General features: G+C 37.5%; 1 protein-coding gene across 10 annotated transcripts in view; it reads right to left on the bottom strand.

Moving 5' to 3' along the window:
- Positions 1 to 12,317, bottom strand: part of LOC138692014 (zinc finger protein 596-like) — a 70,396-nt gene that overhangs the window by 19,282 nt on the left and 38,797 nt on the right. For all 10 annotated transcript variants that reach the window (XM_069814778.1, XM_069814777.1, XM_069814779.1 and 7 more), the window contains 2 exons: positions 5,418 to 5,552; positions 1,087 to 1,169 (listed from right to left, as the gene is read on the bottom strand). Coding sequence is in view for 6 of the 10 variants with exons in the window: in XM_069814787.1 (XP_069670888.1) it covers positions 1,087 to 1,169; positions 5,418 to 5,552 (218 nt within the window). In the remaining 4 variants the exon portion in view is untranslated. The remainder of the gene's footprint in view (positions 1 to 1,086; positions 1,170 to 5,417; positions 5,553 to 12,317) is intronic.

Raw genomic sequence — 12,317 nt, forward strand, 5'->3', positions numbered from 1 at the left:
GTATCATAAAAACAGGCCTACAGGTGACATCGTACAAGTTCGATAAGTTTCTGACTGCAATTATCAGCCATCTTTCCTCATTTTCAAATAAAAACAATACAATTCATCGCCACCTGTGATATATTTTTCTACATTCAATCGTCATAAACATCAAAAGATGTCAAACATCTTTGATAAATGTAACAAGAAAATTCGCCGAGCTACCGATTCCAGTTAGATACTCGCGCGAGGTTTTTGCCTCGAAAGAGAATCTCTCCCTGTGTGTGGACATCCATTTGAATTCATGTTATCAATCTGTGAATTTTATCGGAACACATTTCTCGCTAGCGGAACTCTTCAACTCTAAGTCCACAATTATTTTGTCTATTTTCTTTGGTCCACGTTTTTCTGTTCATTTTTTCTAAAGTCCACTTAAAATGTTGTCCATATAACTAAATACAAGACAAGTTGAATTGCAGTTAATCGAAAGCAATGTTATCATTATTAATGTGCTTCCTCATGGTTTCCATGATAGTGAAATCCAATTTAATCTATGTGCCAGAAATTTTAATAAGGAATCAAATTTATACAGTAAAATTTCGAAAAAAAAAATATAATGGCATATTTATTCACTTCGCCTAAGGCAAAAATAAAATAACGTGTAACAATTACATATATAAGTTCCAGTCATTCAGAAAGATGAGAGCGATCATATTTGCAGTGCGAAAATCGTGATATGTGTAATTAACGTGATCCACTTTTAAGGTTTAAAGACTGCAAATGCGAAAATGAGAGAAAATCGTTTAAAAAGAAATCAGTATCCAAAAAAATTATTTTGAACAGGAAAAGAAAGACAGACAATCAAAGAGATAGAAAAATATGTAGATGGAGGGAGCAAAAAAGATAAGTTACGTAATCAAAAACATAAAAACACTGACACACATTCCGAGAGATACCAGAGAGAGACAGGCTGATGACTCAAATGTATACTGAGGCATTGATTTGAACAAAATCATTTAAAAGTAATTACAAATTTATTTTATTCGCCATAATTTAACTAAAGCAGTAAAATCAACAACGAAGTAAAGCCTCACACACTTCACTCACCTCTCAGTTAAGACTTCATCTTCTTTTGCCGCTGCATCCAGTTTGACATCCTTCTCCACTTGATCCAACTTATAACAGTGTTCCTGTAAAAGGAGATTACGTAAAACAAAAGTTGTTGTTCAGTCAACTGTCAGAAGAGATGTTTGAACCTCGCGTCACCAATAAGACACTACTCTTGAGAGAAATAAGCCAGATGATAATGGGGTAGGATGGACAGTTCCTTTCCCCCCACCATTGAATACGTCACTGAGTAGTAACATATTTTACTAATCAAACTTCTGATGCCTACAAAGGATTGTCCAAGAATTGAAGCGTCGACTGGAACAACGTTGTAAGTTACAAAATTTTCATTCGGCGTGTTTCCGTGTAATAATGTTGTATGTCATGTTACCTTGCTATACTCCTTGGCTTGCAACTGTCCATCAATGCAGTACGTGAAATTTGTCCACTCATAAGTTTGCTACCCTATAACAACAATGTTGTACGTGTACACATTTCTGCAGCCCTGTAAATTTCACCTAATGTAACTTATAATGTTGTTCCAGCCAAAGCTTCAATTGTTCTTCCTCTGACACAAATCGTCAAGTATGGTGTACTGTCTGATAATAGATGTACGAGGTGCGTTTGAAAAGTTCGTGGCCTGATACATAGATGGCATTGAAAGCGTATCAACAATGCCTCCATTGTTAGAGGCCATTCCACATTTCTTGAAGCAAATTTACTGTAACTACAGTTCGTGTAGTTTAATATTAAAGTAATGGCCAGTTTTTCCAAGTAATGTTTAATTTGGCTTAACAAATGTTAAATTAACAGCTGGTTTATTTTTAACGTTTTGTTAAGATGTTTTCCATTTTTCCAACATAATTTTGTTTAAAATAACCAACACTTAACTTTAACTGTCGTTAATACTATTCTAACTACTCAACAGCAGTTGGTAATGATTTTGCATATATAAGACAACTTCTTATTGGCTGATATTATTATTTAAATTCTATACTGTAGATTAAGTCATGAAACATGTGTAAAATCGTAACCTGTTACAATAGCCATGATTCATACAGTACAGAGAGTTGATAAATGAAAGTTGCATTGACTACTATTGAATAATAATAATAATTATTATAAGTATGGTTATATTTTATAATGCTAAATATGAATTTCTGTTTACAAAAATCTCAGCATTATGACCACCAGGTGACATTAATTACAGGAATGTGTGTGTAGTCAACTGTACACAAAACTCCGAGGAAAATTCCGTATCATATAAAATTCTCTAATTCAGGTCCATGTATAAATTATATGTAATTTCGTCCTAAAGAAGCAATTGCTGCTGAAACATTTTATTATTTACTCATTGCGTATTTTGAAGCACTATTGACATCGGCTATAGTTGAAGAGCCAGTAACATAGAATCTAGAGTTAATAGTGGCTGGTGAATTGGAACAAGTGGCCTATTTCAACTAGGTGACATACAACTCTGTGTTTTATTTTAAGACGTGAAAGTGATTATTATAACTACATACCGGTACCTAAGAAATATTAGTAAATTAATACATAATGTGCATTCAAACAACGAAACTTAAGTGGTATATTAACTTTCATTTATTACAATTATATTATAGCTAGCGATAAGATATGTTTGCACTCGCTTCAAAACAGAAGCGAAAGAGCTGGATTCTTGGAATTTATGATCTTTTTCTTTCCGGTGGAAATTTAATTTTCCAGCAGAATAATCACCCCGCGCACACCGCCATAAACGTTCAAAGACGGATCACGGAAAAGCATGAAAAAGAGGAGGATTGACAAATATCGAGACATTCCACCTCAAAATCCAGATCAGTTCTGGGATCAAGTTCTGATTACCCGGAAAGATTTCGCGAAAGACCAGAACTATTTCCGCAATCTGGTGGACTCAATGCTCCGAAAATGCCAGGCAGTGATAGATGCCGGTGGCATGTAGACAATGTATTAGAACCACATGTGTATTTCTTTTATTTTTCTTCAATTTGTTTGTTTATCTTTGTTTTATTTCGGGAAGATAATCGATCTCCCAAGAGTTTTTTAAATTCTCCTAGTGGAGCCAGAGTTGCGAAATAATTCGTTCCAGTACACAAAATTGAAAAAAAGAAGAAAGGTAACATGTATAAAAATTAGTTACGTTAATAAAAAAAAGTTATCGCCGAGAATCGAACACGGGCCTCTGAGATGGCAAGCCAACTCGCTACTGACTGCTCCAACGGAGAGATATGACGTAACCAGCGCGACGAGGCACATATAACGGCTCGGCTTGAAGTCTACGAAGACAACTCGCATACAAACGTACTCGTGTAAATATTTCAATGTTCAGTACTAGTTAATGTTTCATTTGTACAGATTTACCGAAGCTTGGTGAAACCGGCCCTTACTCTAAACATTCCTCAAAGAGAAACATTACATGTTATTTTCACAACTTTTGTCTGAACAGCTGTGGTGTTATCCGCCATGTTTAACTATTTGTTAAATGAGTTAACGGCCTGAAATCCTACATTTAAAGTTAACAAACAGTTAAGAATCTGTTAAGCCAAAATGGAAAAACTGTATTTAACAAACTGTTGACGGTTTAACAGTCATTAAGTGTTCTAACAGTACTTGGACAAACTGGCCATTAGTGCACCCAACAGATTGGCAAAAGTGGAGAATATCGAATTTCGTGCTGTCATTGAATATTTCGTAAAAAGGGGAATAAGAATCCGACAGAAATTAAAGGGGAAGGGGGGAATACGCTCCAGCAGTTTTGAAAGTGAGAAAATGAGCTGTACTGCTTGTACATGGCCGACAGAGTGTGGAAGACGACTCCCGCCCGCAGTGGATTTTTATTTCAGTATGTTATTTTACGACGCTTTATCAACATCTAGGTTATTTAGCATCTGAATGTGTATCTCAGCTGATCGGGTACATCACATATTAGTCAATGTCAAAGGATGTCCAAGGTCTCTGCAAGGTTGTTGTTTGTTAACACTGGAACAAAGGATGTCCGATATCAAATTTCGAGGGATTCTCCGACTCGACTCGAGATATTTTTAGACAGTTTGTGACAACTGATGAAAATTGGATCCACTGCTACATATCACAGACATAACAGCATTCGAGAAAATGAAAAAATAGGGCCTTCCCGCCTTCACAAAAAGCCAATGTTACTCAGTTGTCCCGGAAAATCATTGCGTCCATGTTCTGTGATTCTAAAACCAGCAACATACTCCATCGAGCATTCTGTCTTGGACAGATCAGTTGTCCCAGACCATCCGATGTGAAGGTGATTATATGCATTTTGTCCAGTTTCATTTTCTGTAAATTTTGCATTGCTAAAAATGGTAGACACATCTGTGGAGTAATGGTCAGCGAGTCTAGCCGCGAAATCAGGTGGCCCGGGTTCGATTTCCGGTCGGGACAAGTTACCTGGTTGAGGTGTTTTTCCGGGGTTTTCCCTCAACCCAATATGAGCAAATGCTGGGTAACTTTCGGAGTTGGACCCCAGACTCATTTCACCCGCATTATCACCTTCATCTCATTCAGACGCTAAATAACCTAAGCTGTTGATAAAGCGTCGTAAAATAACCTACTAAAAAATTAAAAAAAAAATGCTACCCTTCCTACAAATTTTGTACTACATGCATGATTTTTTTTAGAGTTTCTGAATGCGTTCTTAAATAAAATTTACTCTCAGGATTATACCTAACATTCATATTTTTTTAATAAAAATTTTTCTTTATGCTCGAGTTGAATTTTTTTTTTTTCTATTTTTACACTTTACTGCCTAAAATATTTTTAACTATATTTTTAGTAAAATAAGAAGAAAAACTGCAAGTTTTGTTTCTGAGGGTCTCACAAGTATGTAGACAAAATTTAAGGCCAAAATATTCGAATTTGTGGGCGGAATAGCAATTTTTGGAAAGCTAAATCTACACAATTCAAACTTACAAAATCGTTAATAATTCATACATTTCTGCACCAAATGAGATGAAACTTTGTATAGTAACTATTTCTATGCAGCAGGACAACTGTACAAAATTTCAGATATCTACCTAGAATAGCTTAACCGTAAAAGCGGCCAAATTAACATTATTAATAGGGGTGAAAATATTAAAATATGAAAATGCAGATTATCTAGTTAACGTGCAATATCACATATTCTAAGACAAAACTTAAGAGGGGGTGAGGGGGGGGGAGATTCACAAAAGACTACAGTATGAGGAAATATCGTACTCTCTGGTCACCTGACTGTAGCAGCCACATCAGCCAGTGTATAACAGAGGGAGATCTAGCGACCAACACACTTCATACACTGCACTCACCTCAGATTCTTTCTTAACGATGGGAAAGACTATTGGCACAGGAGTTTCCTCAAATATCTCTGATTTCATATCATAACTGTGGTCCATACATTCCGTCTTTATTTCGGTCACATGCAGATCTATTGAATTTCCTTCCTGAAAAACAAAGAATATAATTATTTCGTAATATACAGAGTAATCCGTTTGGGTATGGATAAAATAAAAACATTTTACTATTGAACTTTATTTGTTGAAACTTTGTGCAAACAAGGCTCAAAGATGGGAGATTCCTCAGAGCTCAACATGACTCCAATAGGGATATCAGCGAATAGGGATTATGAAGAATGGACACTGAGCGACTTTTCCTGTGTTTTGTTTCTCTGTGCACCAGCGGCTAGTTCCACTTTCAAGCGCTAGCGGTAGTGTAATCAAGCTTACGCTAAGATAATAATTGAGAATAGTATTAAGGCACAGGATCCAAACATCGCCTACCTTATTGCATAATCCAGTAACGCTTTGCTTCAAATAAATTCAAGTTAACAGCTTTTCCTTATTTCTCAGTGACAAACTAGTTGTAATAATAATATTTTATATTTCAGATATCATAAATTATATTATTAAAATAATATAATACATTACAAAATTAAGTATCGAATTCGTTTAATATTTGCATATAATATAATATAGGTATATAGTTTTACTTCTCGTAAGAGGTTTGTTTTTCCATTTTCAGCGCTATCAAATCGTTACATATTTAATTGTTGTTGGGGTCAACGTCTCTCTCTCATTATAAAGGAACTCTAGAGTCTAGACATTAGAGTTAATGAAGGATTTATTATTTTATGGATCCAATTTATTTTATTTGAGTACATAATGTACCTAGATGTATTAATTGTATGTGTTATATTTCCGCTGTGTCGACTCCTAGCTTGTGTGATGTCAGCGCCAACTCTAGGGAGAAAGCAGAATCTGACGCTCTAGCTGGCTTGAAGGTCATTGAAATCGGTCCGGCTACATCAAAGGTACCGATGCGAAGTGTCCATTCTTTATAATCCCTATTCGCTGGGGATATCTTATGCGAAGTTTTACCGCTAGATGGCAGGAGCGTTCCATGCGGCGTAACATGTTGTAGGGCTATATTATGTCAACGCTATAATTTATTACGTTTTCCGCTTGTTGGTTTCCTGTGTGTGTCAAAATTATATTTACAGTTATTTTGTATAACCTAGTATAATTTAATATAATTCAGTATTTTCTTACCTCATAATTGAATTTCATTTACAATAAATAATAGCATAGGCCTAAACCTGTACAATATTGAGCGATTCCCCGAGATGGATGGGGAAATCTGCAGTATGCAGAATATATACACGAGTAAATTCAATGTTCATGGACCTAAACGAGAACTTTGAGAACGAGGTGCACAAATAAAAAAAATAGGAACTATGTCGTAGGTGAATATTGCCCTCTTTAATCATTGGTATTTAAGTAGCGTAAGTACTCTAAAAACAAGATATGCAGCCACCAATGTGTCTTTTTTTATATGGAAGGGACTATCGAGATTGAATTCCTCGTATTTCTTTTTCTATGTTGCAGTAACATGAAGTACAATGTTCGTTAGGTTGATGTAATATGATCGCAGTAATATCATGATTATTCGTGTATTTTGTAGGTTAAGGACATGCAGTTTTGAATACTATGTAGGATGATTTTGAAAATTTGAAGTTAAAACATGGTTTTAATAATCAGCCTACAGTACATTAAAAACATTCACGACATGGATTTCACTATGGATCGTCCTGGACAATGAACATCCCAGTTTATAGAGTTTACTGCAGGCGTAAATTTCGGAGACTCCTACAACTACTGCATATAATCTACGCTAACATAGCTCGCTGTCGAGGTTGCATATGTTGTTATTGATTTTTCTTTTCCCTTCTCCAAAATGAAACTGTAGCCAGCAATTCATTACTTGAAGTAGTTACTTTTGTTTAATAGCTAGCACTTTCGAGGCGCAATTTAATTCCTTATTTTTAAAGGTTTAAATCATATTTTCGGAATATTTCGGGACCTGAATGAAGACAAAAAGCTTTCCCTGGTTTTTACATGTAGGAATATAACAAAAATTTGGCATTTTGAGTTGTTTTTAAGAGTGTTTAATATACTAATACACTACATGTATCCTCAATGTTTATACGTGGTACAGTCATTAAGTTCTAATACTGAGCGCATAGTGGCGTTGTGGTGCACTATAGCGCATAGGTGGCGCCATGGTATGATACCTTGTCAGTTAGTCTGTCGACCCAACAAGAGACAGTTGAGTGCATGCACTGTAAGCAGAACTACGGTCTTTTTTTGACGGTGATTTGAATGCGCGCGTCGGAATTCGAGTATGTTGCAGTTTGAGCAACGGGCAAACGTCACGTTCTGTCAGAAATTAAGCGAAACTGCTATAACCGATCATAACTGGAGACGAAACATGGTGTTTCCTTTACGATCCGCAACTGAAGCGACAATCCGCCACCTGGAAAACGCCATTATTTCCACGACAGAAAAATCCGCAACAAGACAGGTCAAAAGGCAAGGTGATGCTTTACCAGTTTTTTTATTCAAATGGAATTGTTCACATAGAATTCATCCCACAAGGTGCAACTGTAGACAAGATCCTCTACAAAGAGATTCTTGGCCGTTTAAGCAATTCAATTCGTCGTAAGCGTCCTGAGCTTTGGCATAGGAAGAATTGGCTGTTGCTACACGACAACGCCCCTGCACATCGCTCCATCCTTGACCAAGAGGAACTTGCAAGGCAACAGGTCGCTGTTTTGCCACACCCTCCGTACTCACCTGATCTCGCACTATGCGATTTTTTTTCTCTTTCCCCTCATGAAATCAATCCTACGAGGGCGTAATTTTTATGCGGCCGAAAAGGTCATGACTGCCACAAGAGAAGCCGTACGGCATCTTCCTGCCAACATCTTTCAGCGGTGCTTCCAGCAGCTACACCAATGTTGGCAGACGTGCATAGCGGCCAACGGCGACTATATTGACGGAGGATGTCGATCTGCTTAAGTGTACGCCGTATCACGCGGCATCTTCTGAGACATCCAGATTCTTGTGGGTGCCTACCCTTCAGGCGTCAGTGTCAAAACTTAATGACTGTACCACGTATACGGAAAAACAAATGCACACGCAAAGCGCATCCTCATAGTACACGTGCGATATCTGTTGGTGCTAGTTCAGGATATCCCTATTGTGCACACTCCACAACTCATAACGGTGATGCAATTCAGCCCATGTTCGTTGTAACATAAAAGGAATGATTTGTTTTTACTCTGAGATCAAGGTTCCTTGGTTTCTGTAATTAGCAAAATGTTAAATGTTATACTTCATTTAACGACGCTCGCAACTGCAGAGGTTATATCAGCGTCGCCGGATGTGCCGGAATTTTGTCCCGCAGGAGTTCTTTTACATGCCAGTAAATCTACTGACATGAGCCTGTTGCATTTAAGCACACTTAAATGCCATCGACCTGGCCCGGGATCGAACCCGCAACCTTGGGCATAGAAGGCCAGGTAATTAGCAATGTCTTTAACAAACCCTACAAGAAGAAGTCCGGAGGGGTTAGATCTGGGAAGTCAAGAGATAGCTGTTTCTTGTACTGGGTTTCGCCTGCGACCTCCTGCATGTTCTTTTTAACACAGAACCTGTTTCTACAAATGTTCGATACCACAACATTATGGAATCATATTTAGGTACATTACGTACACCATACTTAAGTCGAAATTCCCTTTGAACTCTTTTAACACTTTCAAATTTGGCATACCAAAGAAAACATTGTGCCCACTGTTGATTTGTAGTAGCCATTTTAATCATCTACGATATTCATTTGTCCTCTCAGATTATGCATTGTTGATTGTCATATATGGAAACTCCCAACTTTTAATCATAATGTGACAGCGACGTGAGATTCGAACTCACGACCAGCAGAAGGAAGTGCAAGGTCGGCCGGCGCGGAGGTTGCGCGCGCATCTGCTTCCTGTGGCATGTGCTGTGGCTTAGGGAGTAGAGTGGAGTGGGGAAAGAGCGACCGCGGAAGAGAGGAGAGGGGTTAGGATTGTTCGAGTGACGTTTGGAAATATCCAGAACTCGTACTTTCTCGCAACTATCGTGTGGGTATAAATTACGAGACGCAGGTGAGAAGTAGTGATGGGCGAAGTTGTTCTTTTCCCGGAACAGTTCCGACGGTTCCGGTTCCGAAAAAATACTATGTTCCAAATAACAGTTCCGAAATAACAGTCACCAATGGTGATGAGTCGGAGTCGTTGAGTCGTTCAAACGAACGGTACAGTACCCTCCCTCTTCACCATGCAGCTCACACTGGAGCACTCATAGGCATGACATAGTACACATTCTTATCTATAGATGGCACTGCAATGCACATTCGAATCGATTTTGCAAAAATTGCTGTGCATGCGGACAGAACTCAAAAGCTTAATGTTAGTAATTAAACAGCTGTTGACTACAAGGACAGAATACAACACTTTGTTTTCGTACATAAAGTTATAAAGACATGGTAGCCAACTAAAAAAAAATAACATAACATTTAAAACATATGGTATGTAATTTCTGTTCTCTCTATTACATAATAAAAAAAAAAAACAAATCATTAATTTTTATTTTTACTTTTCTTAATGCACAGTTATAATAATAATAATAATAATAATAATAATAATAATAATAATAATAATAATAAATATTATAATTTCATAAATAAAAAAGATATATATTGGCAGCACTGAAACCTGGAAACCCCGCAGTGGGTTAGTAAAATGTTGGAATCGCATCTTTACCAAAGTGTAATTTAAACTTCGCATTAAACCTCGCTTTCCAAATCAGTACTTATATGGGTAGTTTCCAACAAATAATGCTACAACATTTTTGTCGTTCTTTGATAACAGAGAAGATAGCACAAAAACTTGTGCTTGTCAGACTTAACCTCAACAAACGACATGCAGACATTGTAACTAAACCACTCATTACCATTTACGACTTTAACCTTTGTATAGAATCAGCTGATCAATGAATTAATAATAGTATGCGTACTTTATGACTTTGTAGAATGTTTATAAAACAGAATTAGTCAACTAATGGTGAAATAAACCATTAAGCGGGAATGAATATTACAGATTATTAAATACTTACTATAACATTGCAGATGATTGGCCAGTCTTACAAATGTTGATATTAAAGTTCGCGCCACCGCAAGGATTTCAATTTCCATGCGCCCCCCTCCAACCACGTGAGAGTTTAAAGTACCAACTTCATCCAACGAAGTTCCAAGTACAACATAAAGAACAACGAGAACAGTGTAACTGCAGCTGTCGTTGGTTCATCGGAACAAGCTCCGACGTTCCGACTGTTATCTCGGAGTCGGAACATACCTTGTGCAACGCAGTACTGCGGGCCCGCCACGGCTGACAAGTGAGCAGCTCGGAGTCGGAACACTGTTATTTCGGAACAGGAGGTTCCGACCTACTGTTCATTTTTGCAACAGTTCCGAGAACGGAACAGTTCCAAAATAACTGTTGTATTATTTTTTACCCATCTCTAGTGACAAGTGAAACAATCAGTCAGTCAGTCAGTCAGTGTTGTTACAGGCAGATTTGGACAGTAAGCGAGTTAGTCTTGTGTAGCAGTGAAGCCAGCTTCGAGACCAGAGCGCGACTTGAGTTGTGTCCGTAACTGTGGAGCCTGAAAACCCGGAGTTCGAGTGCAGTGGAACGCAGTTGGGGGACCTGAGTTCGAAGTTCGGCGGATCGTCTCTGAAGGTCTGGGGTTCGAGATTCTGTGAACGCGAGTGACTGAGCTAGAAGAACTAGCCAAGACAAACGAGCTGTGAACTGGGAACTGACAGTTCTGTGTTGTAAATAGTGCTTTGTAAATATTAGTTAAGATTAACAGTTCATTGTTGTTCGTAATAGTCCAAGTAAATTGTCATTGTCGTCTGTGGAGTGCAATATCGAATGCTGGGTTGCTGTGCGGAGAGCAAATCCCATTGTTGACGGGAGTGAAATTAAATTGTAGAAAGTGAAGAGTTATTGTTGGGATAATAAAATTTCATTGTTGTTCAGTATAAAATATACAATAATATAACCAGCAAGAAATTTTTCGTACTGTCATAATAGCTTTATAATAATAAATTAATATTATCCATACCCAAGTCCACACCTGTGGAGTAACGGTCAGCGCGTCTGGCTACGAAACCAGGTGGCCCGGGTTCGAATCCCGGTCGGGGCAAGTTACCTGGTTGAGGTTTTTTTCCGGGGTTTTCCCTCAACCCAGTACGAGCAAATGCTAGGTAACTTTCGGTGCTGGACCCCGGACTCATTTCACCTTCATATATTTTAGACGCTAAATAACCTAGATGTTGATACAGCGTCGTAAAATAACCAAGTAAAATAAAAATAAATCCATACCCAAACTGATCGGACTGTACAGTGCTTCACAAAATAACCAGTGACAATTTTGAGGCATGCCCTCTCTATTATTAATCATGATGTCAATGAATTCACGTGTACCTGCTCCAAAATTAATAGCAAAATTATTTTTGAGAAAAGCCTTGTAACATAATATTTAAGAGAATACTTTGCTCCAAAACATTACGACATTCCCTTAATCCCTTCTAGGGTTGCCAACTTTTTTTTTTTAAGAAAATACGGGAGACTAAGGAATCGACAAAATTTCACATATAAAATGGGCAAATTATTCGATTTCGTTACTAAAAAACAACTTCATTCTACACTTTGGCCGCGTAATAGTTCCAGTCGAATGCAATCTTGATTAAATTAAATTTGATTAAATGTGTCGTGCTCATGTTTCGAACATCTGTCCAATTATTGTTCAGGAGATGTAATACCATCT

Source organism: Periplaneta americana, chromosome 16, assembly GCF_040183065.1.
Source record: "Periplaneta americana isolate PAMFEO1 chromosome 16, P.americana_PAMFEO1_priV1, whole genome shotgun sequence".
Lineage (NCBI taxonomy): Eukaryota > Metazoa > Arthropoda > Insecta > Blattodea > Blattidae > Periplaneta > Periplaneta americana.